Here is a 21,627-nt window from a genome sequence, read left to right on the forward strand (position 1 = left end):
TGGAACTGACAGCTTCCCCGGCGGAAAATATTCTGTACGTTTGTTCATTTCCTTGCCTTTCGACCATTTCCGTCGCCAAGAAACTGGATCAAGCGGCATCAATGTTGTAGAGAGTCGGTAACATGGGTTGTTTTGTTTTCGGATCTCTCAGCTGTCTCAGCGCGTCTTCCAGCTGTTCGAGTCTTCGCCTCTGCTTCTCGTCGACTTCAACCAGCTCCTCTTCCCTTCGTCGGAGTGCTTCAAGACGTTCGCTCAGATCATCGATTCTTTGCTTGTTAACGTCGGGTTTTTGCAAGGCCTTCCACGATTCGTATATGATCAATCCACCAGCAACACCCAGGATGAAGGCGTCGCCAATGACGTCGGCGAAGAGGTCTACAGCCTTGGCTTCGGGCAGCGGACGAAATTTACGCTTCCAAACATTTTGAAACGTCATTCGAGGGTATTTCGACGATGACGACGACGACGACGACGACGACGCCGAAGAGGATGACGACGATGATGTCGATGCAGACAAAGATGACGAGGCAGTAGGTTTGAGTCTCTTTTCTTTGGCAGCCTCGTCGCGTTTGTGTTGTTCTTCTGTCTTGACAGTCGGGGCTTCGGCACGCTCTTTGGCGCGACGTTCGGCTTCGAGGTCTCGCAGTAACGCCACCGACATGCGCATGTTCAATTGGTGCATGTGCTGGCCGTACTTGGCAGCAAAAGCGCGAAAGCGCGGATGATCATGGGCTTGCGCTTTTATTCGGTTCTGAAACCAGTCAGCTTGGTCAAGAAAGAGGCACACGGGCGGAAACGGCCAATTCTTACAGCGCCATACTTGGAGATGTGTCGCACAAACAGTGCCGCTAGCTTGAAAAGAGGCAGAGGCACCATTGATGCGTAGACGCTGGGGGAGCGACGTGTGGTGTTGGTGTGCGCCCGGCTCCCTTGTTCCCTGGAGAGGAAATGGCTCGACTCGATGTCGAAAACGAGGCGGAATAAACGATATGCCAAGGGTCGGTCTGCCGTGTGCAACACAGCACGACACGGCACGACGCGGCACGGCGCAGCACCGGAAAGGGGACTGTGTGGGCGCCCACTGGGCTGCGAAATGTCCAACAGTTGCTTCAAGCAAACCAACCCAACGGTGAAACCAGTCGGCCACGCCTCTGTGGTTCCTCGGACGTGATGGATGATGATGGGGTTCTGGCAATGGCGGCGGCGGCAAGCAGGTGGGGGCTTTGATTGCTGGCGTTGATGCCATCCAAGCCCAATGCAAGTACCCGGGTACATTTTCTGTACGAGCAAGAGGTACCTAAGGTACCTAGGAACCTTAGGTACTGGTTTAGGCACTTAGGCACCTCCTAGGCAGGCCCGCAGATATGCACAGACGTGACATTTACGGTAATCCGTACGGGATGCAGGATAGACAGCTATCGGTTGCGCCGGCAACCACCAAAGTACACAAACCACGCAACGTCGGTAGGCAAGAGACTCCTGCTGGTGACTTGTCCTGGCTGCCACTCGTCCATGCCTATTATACTCTCCGCCAAGCCCAAGGGGGCTCCATCACCAGTTTTGCATCCACATTGACCATCCAGCATCGTTTACTACTTTTACTACTCCTCTCGCTACGCCGGCTGGCAAACGATCAAGTTTCCATCAGCTACCCTGACTTTTTGCTTCGTCGCGAATGATTTTCGTGCTTGAGCTGTACGTTCTGCTTCTTCTTCTTCTTCTTCTTCTTCTTCTTCATCTCGTGCTGGGCATGAGCTGCCAACCTCTCCTTGCTCAAGCGTCCAGCGGTTGCGCATCGAATCTGCAAAAAGCTGGCGGAAAACAGTATGCAAATAGCGGTCACTCACACAATCCCACCCTTAGGCTCCCCGGCCGCAATCCACCCGCCACCGTCATCGTACCAGCCCCAACGATAGATAACATTCCCATTGTTCAACCCCCTTCGGCTCAGTCTGCGTTGTTGGCCTCTCCTCCCCCGACTTCCTGACACAACACGTCCGGTCTCTCCGGCTCTTCCAGGCAGTCATGGCTCAGAGGCTGGCGGCTGCCAGAGGCGGCGTCGACCTGGAAGCCTTATCCCCCCGAGACGCCAACGCCCAACGGCTACCCAAAGCGACCGAGGTCAAGGCCAAGACGGCTGCGCAGTTTCGCGCCGCCAAGGACAAGGAGCATCCTCCGCCGCCTCCTTCCGAGGTCCTGGAGCCCAGCAGCTCTGACCGTTCCGACGGAGCTCTTTACCAAGTCGGCAAGCTGCTGGGCAAGGGCGGCTTTGCCATTTGCTACAGCGGTCAAGATGCAGCAACGAGGCACAAGTACGCTCTGAAAATCGTGAAGAGTAGGATGCCTCCAAAGACGGAGCAAAAGGTACGTGGGCCCCCGCGTTCTTCTTCCTGCTTTTATTTTTATTTCATTTTCTTTATTTTTTTATTTTTTTTTTCGCGGCGGCGGCGGCGGGCGTGGGAGAGCTGACCTCGCCCCGGCTTGATCAAGTTTCAAACCGAGCTGCAAATACATTCAAAGATGAAGCACAAGAACATTGTTCAGTTTTTCAAAGCCTTTTCCTTTGACAATTGCACCTACCTTGTGCTGGAACTTTGCAACAATGGCTCCCTCATGGACATGGTCAAGCGTCGCAAGGGCCTCACTGAGCCAGAGGTTCGATTCTACTCTGTTCAGATAGCCGGCGCCATCAAGTACATGCATGGCAAAGGCATCATCCACCGCGACTTGAAGATGGGCAACATTTTCCTCGATTCGCAAATGAATGCCAAGATTGGCGATTTCGGTCTCGCCGCTTTGGTAGTGACTGGTAGAGACATGCAAACCATACGCCGCACCACGCTATGCGGCACTCCCAATTACATCGCCCCGGAAATCGTAGAAAAGGGGAAGAAGGGTCACGACCACATGGTTGATATATGGAGCTTGGGCATCATCGTGTATGCAACTGCCTTCTCACCCGCCCTCTCTCTGTCCGGTGTTGTTCTGGTCTCCTGCGTGCCAAGCTAACCGTCCGTCGCCAGGTTCGCCATGCTCACGTCCAAGCCTCCCTTCCAGTCTTCCACGACAGACGAGATTTACCGCCGCGCCAGGGAAAGAGACTACGAATGGCCTGCCAGCGAGGCCTCTCAGAAGTACATTAGCCAAGAGGCCAAAGACCTGGTCGCCACGATGCTGCAAGATGCGGACTGCCGTCCGGAGCCCGACGCCATCATTCAGCACCACTTCTTCACTTCCGGCTTCATGCCCGCGGAGTCGGACATGACTTTTCGGTTGCGAGAGTTGCCGCCGGAGCGCGACGAGTTCTACGGAGGAAGCCGAATGAGCGCGGCTGTGCAGGCCGCATCGTATCGAAATCTAAAGGACGTCTGCCGAGAATGCTGCATCGGTCCATGGGCCGATGCCAACATCATCCACTCGCAAATATGGAAGGAGATGGCCCAAGAGGAAAAGGTCGGCCTGACGCCCATGATCCCTCTGGCGGAAAATGTGGTGTACCGGCCGTTCGAAGCATGGCTGAGGGAGAATATGCCCCAGAGAAGCAAGTTTTCGAATTCTGTTGGTCCGTACACGACCTCGTCGGCTGCCGTGGTCGTGGAGGAATCGCAAACCGGCACGCAGAGGGGGCCGAGGGGCTTGCTGAGACAACCTCCGCAGAGCTTCGCAGCTCAACAGCGAGCCCAGAACAGGCCTGCCTTGGCGTCTGCAGCCGCGAAATCGAATCCTCCGGCCGACGCTTCCGCAGGCTCCAACCAAATGGCCCGAAGCGGGTCACGACGAGGTGCTGCCGCCACCAGTGCTGCCGCTACCAAGGCTGCCGCTACCAAGGCTGCCTCTTCCCCTGAGGAATCCTCGTCAAAGAAGCTTTCCGAGAATCTCGGCAAGGCCGCCGTGCGCGCTCCTGTCCGCACAGCCCTGCCGGCAACCCGCTCAGCTCCGAGCCTGCAGGTCGCCGAGAGGGCGGCAACCATGAGCTGTGCTCCTCTGCAGCCGCGGTTGAAGAAGCCCAGCTCGTCGTCACCTGCCAGGCAAGCCACGCTGTTCTCGCCCTCCGAGACGCCCGAACAAGTGGCCAACTCGAAGCCCGACGCTATCCTTGAACGGCTGAGGAGGCTCCAGGCCGAGTTGGAGCGGGCGCTGAACTCGAGAACGATGGCCATCATATCTCCCAAGACGGTATCCCCTCCTCATCCTCACGTTGTCGTCAAGTGGGTCGACTACACCAACAAGTTTGGGCTGGGGTACATTCTGAACGACGGCGGCGTCGGCTGCGTGCTGAGGGATATCCCGACAACCGAAGGCAGCAGCAACGTGATGCTGCCGCCGGCCGGCGTATTCATTCGCGGCGCGGAGAAGCACATCCTCCGACGGCAAGACGAGTCCTATCCGGACAGGAATCAGCCGGTTCCGATGACGGAGCCGATCAAGTTTTTCGAAAACAATGGTGAAAGCGGTCTCTCGGAAGTCAACGTTTCGCCCGAGCAGTTTAGGGTGGCGGTCAACGAGGACGGCAGCGCGGGCAAGATGAATCCAGGCAAGGACATCTACCAGCACCGCAAGCGGGAGAGGATCATCTTGTGGAAGAAGTTTGCCAACTACATGATTGCCTACGGGCGGGACGAAATGGCGGCGCTTGAAGAGGCCGAGGGGCAGGGAGCCACGTGTCCCGGACAGAAGGGCAGCTCGTCAGGGCTGGTCACGTTTTACCAACGGTTCGGAGATGTTGGTTGCTGGGTGTTTGGTGACGGACATTTGCAGGTAAGCAAGCAGGCAGGCCCTCGGCTTTGGTCTGATGCCGGGGGGAATATTGATGTTTCTGACGGGGGGCTTTGCAGTTCAACTTTCCCGATCACACCAAGGTCGTTCTCGACGCAACGGGCACGTGGTGCCATTTCTGGCATCTTCCGCAGGACGCGGCGGAAAGGCTGGCGTCGACGGGGTCGATGGGGGCCGCGGCGCTTGACGACCGCGCGACGCTGTCTTATCCGCTGCAGACGCTGCTGAACTTCCAGACCAAGCCGTCGAGCCGGTCGGCGAGCACGCGCAGGCGGCCAGAGATTGAGGCCGAGCTGCAAGGAATCCCGGCGGCCAACGACTTTCGACGCAAGATTGAGTTCATCAAGAACGTGGTCAAGGAATGGGTGGCCAACGACGGCCTGGGCAACAGCTGCATGAGCAGGGAGACGCGGCTGCGGTGGACGGGCCATCGCGAGCTGGGCAGCACGACGGGGTCGCAGAAGCATGTGTGGGTGACGATTGGCGCTCGCTGGGGCGACAGACGGCTGTCGACGCTGGTTGACCCGCGGAAACCGGGGGAACTGGGCGAGGACGTTGAAAGCGACAGGAGGTGATTTGAAATCTGAGCAGAGCCGGGGGGGGGGGGGGGGGGGGGGAGAATGTTTTGTGAGCGTTTTGCGCGTCTTGTTGACTTTTGCGTGGCCCGGCAGAGATGAAGCATGGACTGAATAATCCAAGAATGCCTTGTTCGGTGACTGTTCCGATGTCTGTTCCGTTGAACGTCGTGTCATGTTTCTCTTCTTTTTTTTAAGCTATTTCCCGCATGTTGACGAGGTTGTCGTCGAGTCCGAGGGGACCCTTGGCCCTGATGACGACGCCGTGCCTTGCTGTGCCGTGCCATGCTGTTGCTGCTGTGCTCCCTTTTCACGGCGCTCGGTTCCGCACGTAGCCAGCCCCTCGGCGTCTTGGGGTCGCGTCAATAACCCGTGGCGTGGGGGGGGGGGGGCATGAATGAATCATTCGGGCGTGAATGAGTGGAGGAGAGCATGGACTCTGGAGGAGTTATTTGACGGCGGGGGCGGGGGGCAGAGCAGAGCAGAGGGCAGAGCATAGCATAGCATAGCATAGCATAGCATAGCAGAGCGTTGGATAGCGGAGCATTTTGATACAGTAGCACCGCATTTGATAGCAGTGCATAGATAGCACAGCACAGCACAGCACAGACAGCATCAGCATCAGCATCAGCATCAGCATCAGCATCAGCATCAGCATCAGCATCAGCATCAGCATCAGCATCAGCATCAGCATCGGCATCGGCATCGGCATCAGCATCGGCATCGGCATCAGCATTACATATCGCTCAAGTCCCGGCAGAGAGAGCATCATCAGACGCCGCTCACCCAAACAATCCAATCCAATCCAATCCACCACCTCGTCGCTCGCAGCCAGACCTCGACATTGCACAGACTACCCGACACGTAGGCACACCCAACAAGATGCAAACGTCGCACCACCTTCCCCCCAGCCCAAAAGGAAAGGACAACAGCCGCCGAGAGGAATAGGAACGAACGTGCGAGACCACCAGCCACCGACCGGGATCGGGTGTGAATGAAATGAATATTAATGCTGCGCAAAGCTCCTCGGCACGCCTACAAAGCTGGCATGGAGCAGCGAGCCCCCCCATGCAGAGCGGCAGAGAATCAAGTATGTCGGTGTTCAAGAAACAAAAGTACCCAATTGTTGTCGCCTTTGCTTTTGCATAATTCAAGCCGTCTGGTACTATAGTCACACCAACCGCCGACTCCAACAACCAGCAGCAGCAGCAGCAACGACCGCGTCGTCACTCCTCGCGAGAGTAAACAATAGACAAAAAGATGATGCCATGAGCCCCGGAAAAAAAAATAGAATGGAAAACAACGTCGAGTGAACAATGGGAAGGTAAAAGAAAAAGAAAAGAAAAGAAAAAAGCAAGCTCCCGCTCTTAATGCGACATCATGCGACATCAGGCGTCAGAGTAGTAGCTGTCCTGAGGGAGCTGGTTCAAAGGCGATGCCCAACTGCCCGGTCCCCCGGCGACATTGTCTCTTGCACCCTGGACCTGGCCCTGATTCGCAAACCTGGCTCGCTTTTCACGCTCAAACTCGGCCCATCGCTTCATGGTGATCTTGCTGCTGTCGAATTCGCCTTGATACTCAATACCTGCCTTCTTCACCTTGTCGCCCGCCGTCTTACGCGTGTCGCCCCAGGAAAAGTCGTCAAACTTCCAAAAGGCATATGTCGGGAGAACAAAGTTCCAGATGGGAAGGGACACCAGGTAGATCAACATCCAGACCACGTAAGACCACGAGTGGGCCGTGATCAGGATGAGGAGACCCGGGAGACCCAGAATGAGGGCGAGCAGAACAAGAGGGATGATTTGCGGCGGTGAGTTGATGATGGAAGTGATGACTGTCAGGGGGGGGGGCTCGCGTCAGCAAAGGGGGGGAAAGAAAAAGAAGAAAAAGAAGAAGAAGAAAAGGATCCAAAGGATAAATATGCCGCCTCAAGTCCCCAAACTTACCGACGTAAAAGGTAAAGGCAATGGCAGCCGGAAGAACCAGTGTGCCCACCAGTTCGACAAACACGACAAACTGCATGCTAAAGCAAAACGTCCCGCACAAATCTCGAACCAGAACCAGCTCCATCAGGTTGTGGATGGTCGAGTTGATCCACCGACGTCGCTGGGAGAGCAGAACCATAAACTTGGCGGGTACCGTGGTTTTGCACACGGCCTGCGGGACAAACACCTGCTTCCGCTTGGGAAACGTCCGCAGCATGAGCGTCGTCAGGTATCGATCCTCGCCGAGCAGGTACAGGTTCTTCTCGTGCAGCGTCTCCACCACGTTCTCCGAGTAGTGCTCCACCACGTCCGGGTTCGCCAGGATGGGCACCCAGTAGTTCTGGCCACCCTTGGGCGCCTTGATGCGGTACATGCAGAAGCAGCCGGGCAGGCACGTCACGCCGCCAAACACCGACTCGAACGACTTGGCAAGGTGGTGCGAGATGAAGTACTCAAACACCTGGATGGCAGTCACCCAGCTCTCCCGCTTGTTGGCAATCTTGGTCTCGCCGCACAAGCCCATGATTTCCGGGTCCTTGACCATGGCCGAGACCATGTGCGTCAGGCTGTCCGGGAACACCTTGGTGTCCGCGTCCACCATGAGCACGATCTCGTAGTAGTCCGGCGAGATGCCCGTCACCTTCCAGAGTCCGTTGAACATTTCATACTCGAGCTCCGTCATCCGCTCGTCAAACATGACCTTTTGCAAAAAGGACATGAGAATGATCTGGCTGTCGCGCTTTCCGCGATTGCCGGGCTTGCCCTGGTCCGCCTCGTCCGGGGTCCCGCACTTGACAATGAGCATCATGGGCACCCGCTGCTGCCGCTCCGCGGGGATGCGGCTCTTGGTGCCGTAGTCGTAGAACCCGCAGTAGACCTTGGCCATGTTGTGGCGCTTGGAGCCGCTGGCGACGGCCACGTAGGAAAACGGCTCCACCAGTTCCGGCGGAACCGTGTGGTCCCTCATCATGCCCAGGCAAACGTCGGGAGTCGAGACAGCCTCGCCCTTGCCCTTGATGATGCCGTCGCAGATCATGACGATGGCCTTGTGGCTGTGGGGGTAGTCGGTCGTGGCGATGGAGTCGAGCGTTGTGCGGATGCCTTCCTCGCCTTCCGAGTAAGCCGTCACCAGGCACATCGTATGCGCCAGCGGGAACCCAAAGGGCATCCAGTCCGACGGCGGCTGCGGCACGACGGCGTCGTGTATGAAGCCAGCAGGACCGGGCCCGTCCGAGGGGCTTGCGGGGCTGGAGTAGGGATCGGAGCGCAAGAAGCTGGCGCGGCTCTCGTTGGCCTGTCTGTACATGGGGTTCGGGTTGAGCAGAGAGCTACCGGGTCCTTGGCTCGACATGGTCGTGGGCTTGGGTCGGCCGCCTCCGGGACGGGAATCGGCTCCGTAGACGGCCGAGAAGCGGGAGGTGGTGGGCAGAAATGACGACCCTCGCTTGCTTGTTCTGTCGGACCCCATGGCGGAGCTGCCCACGTCGCCCGGCAGTCGAGGAGGAGCGCGATAAATGTCTTGAGACCAGTCTTCGATCTGCTTGGCACGCTTCCTTCGATCCGACGTTTGCGACGTCTTGTCGGCGGCGTACTTGCGGCAGATGAACCACTGGAAGATCAGTGCCAGAACAAACCGCGTGCCGACAACGGACAAGATCAGGATAAGAGCGCAGTACAAGACGACCTTGGAGGCGATGCACCCGACAGTCTCGGTGTCGACGAAGCCAACGCGCGTAATCTCCTCGAGACATTGGGCCACCTGCTTGTCGCCCGACGACTGGAACATGCGCGTGACGTCGCGGCCGCGGATGGCCCTGTTGACCGCACTGTTCGTGTCTCTCAGCACCTTGAACCGATCGGGAACGACGACCTCGGTCTCGTTGAACCAGTTGAGCAGGTCGAGGTCGAGAACGCTGCCAGAATATACAACGAGATTACGAGAGACGTTGCGAATGTCTCTCCACGTAAAGTACACGTCAGCAGTTCCCCTAAGGCCCAGGTAGAAAGCATCTCGAGCGTTGGAAGAGGTATGGCAAGCGTAGCCGAGATAGTACGGGTTGGTAAAGTTGGGTTTGCTGGAGCCATCTTGGTTGAGCGTGGTGCAGGGGAAGTACCAAGCGAGGTCGGAATTCGAGTTTGTCGGAATGTCAGAGTCCTGCGTCCTGGTGATGAGGCCCTTGCAGTGGCCGTTGACGTTTTGGAAAAGAAAACTGCCATCCTGGCCGGCGTGCTTTTCGGGAAGATCGTACAAAACGTTGGCACCTTTTCGGTCCTGCCGAAGCGGAATGCCTTCAGCAGGAGGATGGTGGGAATTCGACAAGTCGTACGCGACGCCGTGAAAAATCATGTAGCCACCCGTCACCCTGTTGATTCTCAACCTCTCTGGCGGGCTGCTACACACGGTAGCGGTGAAACCAAAAGTGAGGAAACCGACAATGGCCATGATGACGAGGATGATGCTGATGAGGCCCATCTTTTCGCGCCAGGCCCGGCGCTGAGCCTTTGTGGGTTTGCTGCAGCACTTCAAGATGAAGTCGGGGCACCAGAAGGTGACAATGGCGCAGTAGACGTTCCAGGCGCTCGGGGGTCGTATCTGCTCGGGAATGTCGGGCTTCTTCTTGCGCGACTTTTCTCTCCTGCCAGACTTTGTGATTTTGCTGGATTTGCTGCGATGCGGTTGCGGCCGCGGCCTGGCGCGAACGCGGGACTTTTCGTGGTCGCCGCTCGTCTGCCGACTCTGAACGCCTCCCGAGAGACCGCTTTCGGAGAAGCTGCCGTTGGCTTGAGAATCGCCTGATTGCTCTGTGGATGCCTCGAAACCTTCCATGAGGGGATCATTGCCCGTGGAGGAGGGCATGGTGTCCATGTTGGCGGCATGCTTGAGATAGTGATAGTTCCTGTGGTCTTTTCCGATTCTGTTCCGCTCCGGACGGATGAGACTTCTCTTGCGATTAAAGGAGTGATCTGGACTATGTGGCGAAGGGCTTGCGACAGCACGCGCGGGTGACAGAGGGGCAGTCTCTGCAACGGCATTAGGGTTGGAAATAGTCTGGGCAAGTGAGGAGGCGGATATCCCACGTTGATGCCCAGCTCTGGGGACAGGATGAAGGCCACTTTCGATGTCGTTGGGCCGGGGCCGGGGCCGTCGGGAGGGTGAGTTCCGGTACGTGTTCGGTTGCTCGTAGACCGGGCTACCTCCCGGAGGTTCGGGAAAAGACATGATACTGCAAGGTGAATGTCAGTTATTAGCCAGATATGGATGGATGCGGTTGAGTATGTGAGGCAAAGCCCGCTCGTGTAAGCATTAAGCATCAAATCCAATGATTGGGGTCTCGAGAGAGGAAAGAGCAGGGAGATATGGAGATAGAGCCTGCGTCAAAATGCTCTCCCTCGGTTTCCAGTTGGGCAGCACTTTGGGATGGTGGGAAAAGGATGGTTGACTAGGCATCAAGGAGCGGCCTTTAACTCGGCATGCATCACCAAGGAAGCAGATTATAATCCAAGTTCCAGGCGGAAAGGGAAAGGCTGGTGAACTCACGCGGCTAAATCGGTCTGAGACGGTCGAGCTCGGTAGGTCTTCCTTGTCCCAAGTAGAGAGAGGCCTGTGATTTGATCAAGGGGCGGGCAACGGCTGTGAGAGTCAGGCTTGGATTCTGAAAGGACTGGCTCTTGATGAGTCGCTTAGTCCTCTCTCTAGAGGCTGAAAAGCAGGTCCACCGTGGTTGAAGTCGGGAGGAACCACTTTCGAGGGAGAAAGTCTGTTTCACAGAGGGCAAACCCGCCGTTGCAGCCGGCCCGCGGGTGCATGGATTGAAGTGGATGTGCTTTTTTTCTGGTTCTTTTTTTTTCTCCGTTCGTCTTCTTTTTCTAGTCGGAATGATTTAACAGCAAGGGAGCGAGGAAGACCAGTGGCGCCGAGAAGGAAAAAAGCAAGTCAAAAAAACCCAGATATGGTCCTTACTACAACGAGTCGAGTCGGCTTTGCCGAGAGACGCAGCGGTTGCCCCTCGTTTGCCGCAACGCCAAGAAAGAAGGAAAGAAAGAGAGAGACAGAGAAAGAGAGAGAGAGAGAGAGAGAGAGCAACACGACAGGACAGCGACCAACGAAAGTTTGACAGGCAGGCCTGGGATGTGGTGATGCGGGAAGAGGAGAAGGGATCGATCGCTGCGTCGGGCAGGCCAGGCAACAATTTCCCGTATTGCTAGCTGTGGCTGCGGCGAGGAGAGGCGAGGCGAGGCTCTTGCTCTTGCTGCCAAGGGAACGCACAAAAGCCACAAAACCCCTGGACAACAGGAGGGGGCGGCACATGGGTACAATAGACATGAAGGGACATGGACATGGACGTGGACATGGACGTGGGCAGGAACGACAGGAACGACAGGAACGACAGGAACGACAGGGCCAACGGACGACGGACCACGGACCACGGGGACGAGGACGACAGCGGGCCAACGAGCGGGTCGAGGCCAGCCAGCTGTCCCCTCCCAGTGGCTGTGGCTGCCCCTGTGGAGACGCTGTGGGGACAATACGGGTTGGGGTTCGTCCTGGCAGCCAATCGGACAATAACGAGTCTGCTATACCAGCGCTTACGTGCAAATTACCTAGAAACTATCACTGCGCCACGCCACCCCTGGATTCCAGCGGAACCAGCTACAGCTCGGGGCCCATTTGACAAGTACTGTCACAGAGTCAAAAGGCAGGCCCTGCAGGCCCTGCAGGCTAGGTATGGATTGTGGATTATGGATTATCTTGCAGTCGCAGGCCACGCACGTTGTTTTGTCGACAAGTCTCATGGCGATGGATGCTTGGATTGGAAAGCATGCCAGAGCACGCAGGATAATCCCGCTCCGGTGTGTTGCTGCACTCGCGCGCGGGACCTTCATCCTCCATGATAAAATACGAGGGCCAAGTATCGTCGTGGTTGGCTGGAACTGTACCCATACTGACCTGATCCGCGGAACGAGACTGGAGGTTTTGCCTTGACCCAGACGGTAAATGATTCATGTTTTGCCCAGCCCGTTAAAAGCGTGCGTGTTCGTTCAGGCTGCCTTGGGTACCTTGGCCCTGTGGCATTTCAGAGGTACCTAACCTGAGGCACGCAGGTACGGTACGGAGTAGACAGGTGTCGATTTGGAGTGCGAAACGAACGACGCGGCAAAGACGCCTTTTCCCATGTACAGGTGCTCCTGGCAATTAATTCCGGATAGCAGCTGGAGGTAGCTGGAGGTAGCTGGAGGTAGCTGGAGGTAGCTGGAGGTAGCAAGAAGTAGCTGGAAGTAGCGTGTTGTGGATGTTGCTTTCGAAGCCGTCCAAGCGATCGGAATCTTAGGGCTGCCATCGCTACTTTGTAAAACAAACACATGCAGTATTGTTGTTGCAGTCAGTTCCTTCCGTTTTAGGCAGTGCAACGGCTCCAAGACGAGTGGGGCATAGACTCTGGCTGGACTGTGATGGAGTACATGGAGATACATTCCAGGGTACGGTTCTCCGTACTGTAGAGTCCAAAATAGCTGGACCGTTTACATTGGGCACTGGTACGGACGAAATATTTTAAGCTTTCCCTTGCCGGCGTACAAATGGTACCCTGTTACCGAGGAAACCGCCCGAGGTAGGTAGATACGCAATGTAAGCAATGGATCTCATACCAGGTCTGGTAATTCCATGTTTTTATTCGGAAGAGCTGGATATCGGGGCATGTCGCAGGTGGCTTCCATTGAAACATAGCAGGCAGGCTCCGGACCCAAGACAAACTGGTCGCTGGTGAGCCGCCGCGAGGCAGGCGCGAAGGGAATAATTGAAGGGAAAGGAGGGGTTGATGACGTAGTGCCTTGCCAGCGTGCATTCAGCTGAAACGAACCAACCAGACGAAAGAGATCCGAGATTGAAACGTCAACAGCTGGGGTTATGTAGCTAGCTGGTCGGTGCTCGGTGCTCGGTGCTCACAAGCACGTCCAACGCACGGACTTGCACCCGTCAATACCGCGAATTGCCGAGCGACCTGAAGAAACATGCCGCCTCGAGCCGTCAGCGTCAGCGTCAGGTCAGGGCTTGCGGGAGCAAAGGCACCAGAATCCCGCCAAACAAACCGTCGACAACATTGATACATACTTCTTGCTGCTCCCGTGCCGAGACAGCCCGTCGAGAAAAGCGGCGAGAAATACACAACCGTGGCAATGTCTGCCGTTGCAACGTGCATCCGACCGAGGGCGGTGGTGATGCGCCCGCTCTCCATCGCGCACAATGGCCTCCGGCGATATTATTCCACACCGGCCAAAGCTCCGCTGCCTCTCGAGGGCTATCGCGTGCTGGACATGACGCGTGTTTTGGCAGGCGTGAGTCCCAATCCAACCTCCCGAGTCGCCACCTCCACCCACGTCCGTCAACTTGACTAAAAAAAAACTTAAAAACTTGGGCGACGTCAAGCCGTACTGCACGCAAATCTTGGGTGATCTGGGGTCAGTCATCTGTCCGTCTCAAGCAAGGGCCCCCACGAATCAACATTCAACATCATGCTCACTCAGCCTCTTCGATCAGTGCCGACGTCATCAAGATTGAGCATCCGGTTCGCGGCGACGACACCAGAGCTTGGGGCCCCCCCTATGCCGCATACACTCCGCAGTCGAACCTGGACGGACCTGGAGAGGCTGCTTACTTCCTGGGCGTGAGTTTGTGCTTCCGCGTCTCGCATTCCTTTGCCTTGTTCTCCGCCGTGTGTATCGTTGCGTGTGCGGCTCACGGGAAGACGTCGTCTTCTGACCCCCATGTTTGGTTCTCAGGCAAACCGAAATAAAAAGTCCCTTGCCCTTTCGTTCCAGCACAAACAGGGCGTCGACATTCTTCACAAACTCGTCGCCAAGTGCGACATTCTGGTGGAGAATTATCTGCCGGGTACGTTGAGAAAGTATGCGATGGATTATGAATCGCTGCGCAAAATCAACCCAGGCCTCATTTACGCCTCCATCACCGGATACGGCCAGACCGGCCCCTACGCCAACCGCGCCGGCTACGATGTCATGGTGGAGGCCGAGTTCGGGCTGATGCACATCACCGGCCAAAGGGACGGTCCTCCCGTCAAGGTTGGTGTGGCCGTCACAGACCTGACCACAGGCCTGTACACCAGCAACAGCATCATGGCCGCTCTCCTGGCTAGATCCAAGACGGGCAGGGGCCAACACATTGACGTGGCTCTGAGCGACTGCCAAACCGCCACCCTGGCCAACATTGCCAGCAGCTGCCTCATCAGCGGCAAAAAGGACTCGGGCCGCTGGGGCACGGCACACCGTGAGTATCTCGCAGTCTTGCCTCGGCTCGTACGTACGAGCACGTCAAGCTAAAAGCCAGGCAGCCTCAATCGTCCCGTACAGGTCGTTCAAGACCCAGGACGGAGACATTCTCTTTGGCGGTGGAAACGACCGACTGTTTGGCGTCCTGGCCGATGGCCTCGGGAAGCCAGAGTGGAAGGACGACGCCAAGTACAAGACGAATGCCGAGAGAGTCGCAAATCGCGACGAGCTAGAGTCCGCCATCGAAGCCATTTCGCAGCAAAAGACCACGCACGAGTGGCTCCGCATCTTCCAAGGCAGTGGCTTGCCGTATGCCGCTGTCAATGACGTGCAAAGCACGCTGAACCACGAGCACACAAAGGCACGCAACATGGTTGTGGAAATGAACCACGAGGCTTGCGGCCCGGTCAGGATGGTCAACACTCCCGTCAAGTTCTCCGAAACTCAACCCTGCATTCGCTCTGCGCCGCCCATGCTCGGCCAGCACACCGACGAGGTCCTGAAAGAGCATCTCGGTCTCGACGAGTCCGAGATTTCCGCACTAAAGGAGCAGGGAGTCGTTAGATAGGCCCAAGTGTCCGTAGCAGCGAAAAAAAAACAGCGAGGTGCTCTTGGTTTTTCTCCTCGTCTCTGTCTCGTCTCTCTTCCTTCATTCTTCTTTTATTCCTTTTTTTTTTTTTCCCATTCTCGTGATTCCCACAGCACATGGTGTGCGATGTGTGTCACGTGATGATGCCAGTCGCTACGACGCTTGCCGTCTTGAAGCCCATTGGGTCGTCATTGATTCGACCTGCTTCCAGTCGAGACGGACGAGTAACAGGTGGTTGAAGATTCCTTCTTCTTCGCAATCCCTTTTGCCCCGCGCAATCGCGGGGGGAGTCTTCGAGCTGCCCACCTAGACTCAACCATGGCGCATGGGCCATGGTCTCTGCCCCGAGACCACTGCATGTCACCAACCGTCCCAGATGACGCTACGGCTCCTCCATCTCCACCTCGTATCGCTCACGCTCAGGTTCAGTCTGTCAGCGCAAAGACGATCGTCACCTCAGCGAACGGACCCCAGGCCCCTGGGCCTCGGCAACACGCGTCGTACGCACCGCAGTTCAAGGCCACAGCTCAACTCATCTTGAGCCGATTCCGTGCAATGGACAGGGGGCCCGCGTCGAATGTACCAGGCCAGACGCCGTCGTCAACCTCGGCAGACGATGCGGGCGACGACAGACCCGACGGGCCAAACCCGGCCGATGAACTGACCGTGGCTTTACCCACCGGACCGCCTCCTCTGAGCAGCGGTGGCGCATCGTCCTCGCAACACGGTCTGCACCACGCAGCTGCCGTCTCCTCTAGCCTCAAGCGCAAGAGGGATCAGGGCTACGAAGTCCCAGACTTTACGCAAGACACCGTCTCGTTACCCGCAAGCAAGGCGCCCGCTCGCCAAGCCAATGCGGCGACGTTGCCGGCCGTCAGAGGGGACACGCGAGCTGCCGCGGACGCTCAAGACACATGCTCGGCCTCCACCACCGACTGTTCGGCGAACCCGTCCTGGCCGAGCACCAGTCGCCCGCCTTCCATTACCGACGGAGTAGCCGCCGCGCAGCCGGAACTGGTGGGCTTCTGCGCCGGAGAAGCATCCGACTTCCTCGTGAGTGAAAGCAAACTACTTTGCGGGTTGCCGGCGGAAACCAGGAGCCCAGCCCTTTTTATTATTATTATTATTATTATTATCATTATCATCATTATTCTCCCCGACGACGGGCTGACATGCAGCCCTCAAGCGCTCGCGGTACTTTCTGAAAAAGACGCGAGCGGAGCTGCTGCGCATCCTGGCCTACTGCGACCAAATCCGTCCCCAGCTGCTGTCCGACATCCTCGTCTCCGTGTCAAAGAAGCACCCTGAGCTGCCAATCTTCGACTCTGCCGACTGGCAGAGATCCGTGTCGGACGCTCCCAGCTCTCGCGCGAGCCAGGCCCTCCAGGGAAGCCGTCCGACCGGCAGACCCAGGCACGGGCACGGGCACGCCGCGACGAATCCCACGGCACGGCAAAGGCAAAAGAACGCCAAGAAGGCGTTCAAGCGGTTGATCCTCGCGCAGAGCGGGCCCAACGAGCAGGCGGACGAGGAGGACGCCTACGCGGAAGACGAGACTCTTCCGCCGACGTGGCCCAAGGCCGGTGAGGGCTTGTACGCGAAACTGCCTCCCGAGACGGAGGATAGGGCCTTGTTGATGGACGAAAACGATGATGAGGCGTTCAGTCAGTTCCTCGTGGACAAGTTTGGGAAGCCGGTTGCTGTACCAGCGTGTGCGTGAAAACCCAGGATGAGCGTGCGGTCGTGCGCTGATGAATTCCGCCAAGGCGCCATGTCAAAAGGTTATCATTAACTCCTGATGGAAATCTGCCATCGAACCAAGTGCCGCGTTCCCCGCCGAGTGATGCCGACTTGGTTGCTTGCCAAGTTTACGCTTAATGAATCCCAACACAGAACTGCAGGGACATGATTGAGATGACACAGACTCAGGGCAATGCGATAGTCTAAAAGTACGATATAAATATATATTTAACATTATGGGGTACATTGCCATTGGCACATCAAGGTATACAAACGCCAGGCCAACCTGTCGGTTACATCTCCGTCCAATAGGAACGCTTGAGATCCTGGCCCGCCAAAAATTACTACCTTCCCGTTCTCCCGCTTGCCATTAAAAGGTATAGGTCTATATTTTCCCACGTCATCCACGAGTCCCTCGGCGCTTAGTGGCAGTGGCAGTTGAAGGTTGACAGAACGGTCTTGACGAGGCCGCCGACCAGGCACAGCAGGCTTTCGACGACGTATTCGACGATTTGCTGGCCGACACCGATGACCAGAATGATCTTGGGCAGGATGCAGAGTCCGACAAGACCGGTAATGTGGCCACCGACCTCACCGACAACCTCGACGTAGTTCTTGCAACCCTTGGTGCAGTAGGCGACGCAGTCGTATTTGCAGTTGCCGAGGCCGAGCTTGCAGGTAAGACCGTTGACGAGGCCGAGGAGTCCGACGGACAGGTTGGCCTGGACGTCAGCCACGAGGGTGAGGAGGCCAAAGGCGTTGGTGTTGAAGAGGACGACGGCATCGACCAGGCTCTTCAGGTACAGACCGGACAGGGCGGCGCAAACATTCTTCAGCTCAACGCTGATGTTGGCGTTGAGGTCAATCTCCACCAGGGCGGCAACCTCAACCTCAATGTCGGCAAGGGCGACGAAGGTGATGGTGTCGAGGCTGGCTTGGCAGTACTCGTGTTTGGGGTTGTACTTGACGATCCTTGTGGGGGAGATGGCGCAGAAGGTGCCGAGCTTCACGTTGGCAGTGGCGTAGACGCTGACGTCGGGCTCTGGCCAGGCACCGGTGAGCTGGGCACCAACGCAGACCTTGGCGATGGGGTCGAGCTTCTGGCCTGGGGCGCAGGAGCAAGACTTGGTCCATGGGCAGTAGCTCATGGAATGGGGGCAGCGGTAGCCGGAAGCCTGGCGTCTGAAGGCCTCAATGTCAACTTGGGCGTTGACGTCGACGTGGGCAACGGAAGCGACCTCGACGTCGGCGTTGACCTTGATGTCGACCTCACCAATGGCGTAGGCAACGGCTGCGAAGCCGGCGAGAGCAGTGAGGAAACGCATCCTTTCTGTGAGGTGTGGGGGGGGAGGGGGATGTGCTGTGTCAAATATTCTAAATAAACGAAGGGCGACCAGAATATATTTTGTGGTCAGTTCCAAACGATTGACTGAGAGAAGGGTAGAAGGGAAAGCGTTGACGGGAAGAGAAAGAAAGACTTGGGTGGATGGATGGGAACAGAAAAGATTCTCCAGGAGACAAATGCTCTCTCCCGTCAACTTATATACCCATGGCAATGGAAGGATGGGTCGACGAGAATAAACCCCTAAAGGCGACGATCTGGGGCCTCCTTGCCCGGAGCCTGTCTAGCTCGGAAGTAGATCAATACTGACTGGCCGCCACGCCCGGACAGGGTCGAGGATATTGAATGAAATGTCTAACTCAGAGATGGGGTTCATACTGAACAGCCGCCACATCCGGACAGGGTCATTTCGCGGTGGACGACGGAAGAAGATGCTACCCCTGCAGCCTTCTGATATGCGCCATCAGCCCCCGACGGCCGTGTAGACGGAGGCTTGTTGTTGATTGTCACCGGATACCGATGGCAAAACGAGTCAGCAAAGCGAGTCACCGGCGGTGTCTAGCGGTCACCGTCAAGATGCATTGTACCCGTTGCGGAGCCCTCTAGAGCCTGTACGGGACTCGGTTCGGACCTATCACGGTGAAGAAGTGTCAAGGGTCAGGAGTCAGGAGCACCACGCCGGCAGGCTGGCAAATCATTGGCGCGGCGAGCACCGGGGGGGTACAGGTGCCACGGCAGGCGCCCATGTACGGGACCCCTTCTTCTCCAAATGCACCATCCACCGAGCATTGGATACACGGTCTGAAGTACGGCGTACGGAGTAGAGGCAAGAGAGAAAGAAAAAGGCGGCAAGGGACGGTTGATCAAACATGCTTGCGTGCCAGAGATTCGCCAGAAGCTAAAGCTGGGTAGCTTGGACCGTTGCTTCAAGTCGCAATCCGTCACCAACGGCGTCTAGCTTGGTCAATCGGCAGCAGCACGGGACGTTGATTGTGCCAGACTTGCGCCTCGCATGTTGACGTAGATGGCGAATACTGGTGTCGAGTCCGGCCGGGGTGAATTCAGTGTCAGGTGTCTCCGTTCGGACGCCGGGCTTGATTTGATCAAGGGTTCCTGGACCTGGAGAAAAGATAAAATCGGCAGCTAGTCTTGGCACCTAATCTATGAGCACTTAGTCTCTCGGTCAGTTTTCTAGCTGCTCAACAATCGCTTCGAGATAACAAGACTGCCAAAGGAAGGACCGAGATTTTTCATGTGGCTTGGTCCGGGGCACGAAGCAGAAGACGTCGACCCCTTATTGCTTTTCCTTCCCATCCTATTGTGAACTGAGACCTAGTGTCTCAGTCAGTATTCGTATCGCACTCAAACTGAGTTTCTCGTTTGTGGACTTTTGAAAGGGCATGAGGAAGGGTGCTGGTCAACCGAGAGTTTTTCGGGCCCATGCTGCTTTCACTAGCACTTGGATCCGAGCGCTCGTTGCGATGCCGACGACAGGGACTTGAGGGTTGAGTCCGTGGAGAAGTCGCCACTCGCTTGGGAGCGAGGGCATTCGCATCCGAGGTTGCGAGAACCCAGTTGACAGACAGACAGCCCAACTGCAAGGGTCTGTGAGGGGGTAATCTCCTTGTGCCCGTGCGGCCAGCCCCCCCCCCCCTTGGTTCGTGTTGCCAGGGATATCGTTGGATTTGGCGCGGTAGTCGCCGAATTCGGGCTTGGTTCGCGATCATCGTCAATAGAATTTTTTCCCATGCGTTCTGACAGTTTGCAACTTTGCAACCCATGGCGCCTGTGAACAAGGGAGACAGCGCCGTGGCATGTGATGGGGCTGAAGGCATCCAGGCTGATGGCGTCCAGGCTGAGGGAATCTCGGCTGAAGACGTCCAGCCCACGGGATCTAGCTGGCGCGGGTGTCGGAAGTGGCTAACAAGGCGCCGCCATGGCTTGCGGCTCTCTGCCTGATGATCATCCGAGCAAGTATAACAGCGTGGAGCCCGAGAAAAGACTTTGCTCGCAGCCCCATGGGCGAAAACGAGCAAGAAATGAGACGCTCGTGGTTGAGCTGCTTCGAGAAATGTCATTGGCGGCCAAAGTCAACCTTGAAGGTGCCAGAAGCCCGCAGGTCCCCCAGGGGCCAGGGGCAGTTCCTTCCTCTTTCGGATTGCCACATAAAGGTTCCCGAATCGCCCCGAATCGTCCCGAATCAATCTTGCCCGCCCTACAGACGCCCTCGCGTTGGGATGTCTAGCGCTACCGAGGCCAAGGCACATTGCCTAACCTTTTTAATATCCATAATCATAGGCCAATGGTATTATTCTCTTAATCTTGACAGTAATATTATGGCTCTAAATATAGCTGCCGTGTGCCCCGTACTACGTACCTCCAACCTCGATGCGAGCAGCTGGCAGGTACCAGACCTACGGGAGTACTTGCATGCAGCCTTGTCCGCCTGTCGGAGGCCCTACGGCTTAGGAACCAGCTGTTAAAAAACACGCCCTTTTCCTCTTTTTTTTTTCCGGGCAAGACAATGCAGCTCTTGAGACTCCCCTTCATGGAGTAGATTAAGTTTAGAAAATAATTTACTTTTTTTCAAAATAAAAAAAGAAAAAGAAAAAAAGAAGACCATCATGTTTATCGTGAATTTCGCCGAGTTGTTCCGTGTTCCGTCTTGGTGGTACCCAATGGTGGGCCTGCCTCTGACAAAGCCCGCGGCATAATGCTGGCATTATCCCTTACATTGACATGGGGACTCTTGGTGTTGCTCCAATAATGATAAGACGGTTAAAGTTTGGAGCTAGCGCTGCCGGGATCGATCTTATTGAGTTTGCCAAGCGCGGGCGACCCGCCCAAGAAAATGAAAATATCTCAGTCTCCTGTTATTGACCTCCGCTTTGTTCCCTTCGCAGCCCCTTGCTGTCCAAGCAGAGTATTTCTGGGTCTTGGGGGAAAAAAATAAATAAAAAAAAATAAAGAAAGAAAGCAAAAAGAAAAAAGACAAGACGAGAAAGGAGCGGCTGACGGTGCCCTGCACGACATGGTATGGGAACTGCCTCGGTGGCAACATTGAATTGTCCTCGAATGTCTCGCCTCATGCTGTGCTTGATCGCAACTGCTACGCATAAAATCTTCCATCGACACACAACCGCGTCAATAACCTCACAACTGCCCGTGTTCGATTCTTCACCGTCCATGTCCATGTTCATTCGCAAACTGCGTCTGCGCCTTTCCCCAGTCCGCACCCGATACTCAACATCTGCCAACCCTCCTCATCCACCTTGTGCTCTGCATCAAACAAGATGCTCACTGCAAAAGGTGCGGAAGAAAACGGCTCAGACTTGC

General features: G+C 56.4%; 7 protein-coding genes across 7 annotated transcripts; 4 read left to right on the forward strand and 3 right to left on the reverse strand.

Moving 5' to 3' along the window:
• Window positions 1-88: 88 nt before the first annotated feature.
• On the reverse strand, window positions 89-876 carry UV8b_02976 (uncharacterized protein; the record flags this gene model as incomplete). Its single annotated transcript, XM_043140474.1, has 2 exons — window positions 89-751; window positions 811-876. 2 exons carry the CDS (start codon window positions 874-876, stop codon window positions 89-91), a joined length of 729 nt encoding a protein of 242 aa, XP_042996408.1.
• A 1,149-nt stretch (window positions 877-2,025) lies between these two features.
• On the forward strand, window positions 2,026-5,351 carry UV8b_02977 (uncharacterized protein; the record flags this gene model as incomplete). The annotated part of the gene is made up of 4 exons (XM_043140475.1): window positions 2,026-2,364; window positions 2,491-2,939; window positions 3,024-4,758; window positions 4,836-5,351. The coding sequence occupies 4 exons, from the start codon at window positions 2,026-2,028 to the stop codon at window positions 5,349-5,351; spliced, it is 3,039 nt and encodes a 1,012-aa protein (XP_042996409.1).
• A 1,388-nt stretch (window positions 5,352-6,739) lies between these two features.
• Window positions 6,740-10,556, reverse strand: UV8b_02978 (uncharacterized protein; the record flags this gene model as incomplete). The annotated part of the gene is made up of 2 exons (XM_043140476.1): window positions 6,740-7,185; window positions 7,298-10,556. 2 exons carry the CDS (start codon window positions 10,554-10,556, stop codon window positions 6,740-6,742), a joined length of 3,705 nt encoding a protein of 1,234 aa, XP_042996410.1.
• Window positions 10,557-11,668: 1,112 nt separating this feature from the next.
• On the forward strand, window positions 11,669-12,009 carry UV8b_02979 (uncharacterized protein; the record flags this gene model as incomplete). The annotated part of the gene is made up of 2 exons (XM_043140477.1): window positions 11,669-11,874; window positions 11,943-12,009. 2 exons carry the CDS (start codon window positions 11,669-11,671, stop codon window positions 12,007-12,009), a joined length of 273 nt encoding a protein of 90 aa, XP_042996411.1.
• Window positions 12,010-13,510: 1,501 nt separating this feature from the next.
• Window positions 13,511-15,188, forward strand: UV8b_02980 (uncharacterized protein; the record flags this gene model as incomplete). The annotated part of the gene is made up of 5 exons (XM_043140478.1): window positions 13,511-13,669; window positions 13,761-13,792; window positions 13,872-13,998; window positions 14,114-14,618; window positions 14,683-15,188. 5 exons carry the CDS (start codon window positions 13,511-13,513, stop codon window positions 15,186-15,188), a joined length of 1,329 nt encoding a protein of 442 aa, XP_042996412.1.
• Window positions 15,189-15,527: 339 nt separating this feature from the next.
• UV8b_02981 (uncharacterized protein) lies at window positions 15,528-17,001 on the forward strand (the record flags this gene model as incomplete). The annotated part of the gene is made up of 3 exons (XM_043140479.1): window positions 15,528-16,262; window positions 16,396-16,921; window positions 16,976-17,001. 3 exons carry the CDS (start codon window positions 15,528-15,530, stop codon window positions 16,999-17,001), a joined length of 1,287 nt encoding a protein of 428 aa, XP_042996413.1.
• Window positions 17,002-17,371: 370 nt separating this feature from the next.
• UV8b_02982 (uncharacterized protein) lies at window positions 17,372-18,274 on the reverse strand (the record flags this gene model as incomplete). Its single annotated transcript, XM_043140480.1, has 1 exon — window positions 17,372-18,274. The coding sequence occupies one exon, from the start codon at window positions 18,272-18,274 to the stop codon at window positions 17,372-17,374; it is 903 nt and encodes a 300-aa protein (XP_042996414.1).
• Window positions 18,275-21,627: the final 3,353 nt, after the last annotated feature.

This window comes from Ustilaginoidea virens, chromosome 2 (assembly GCF_000687475.1).
Source record: "Ustilaginoidea virens chromosome 2, complete sequence".
NCBI classification, from domain to species: domain Eukaryota; kingdom Fungi; phylum Ascomycota; class Sordariomycetes; order Hypocreales; family Clavicipitaceae; genus Ustilaginoidea; species Ustilaginoidea virens.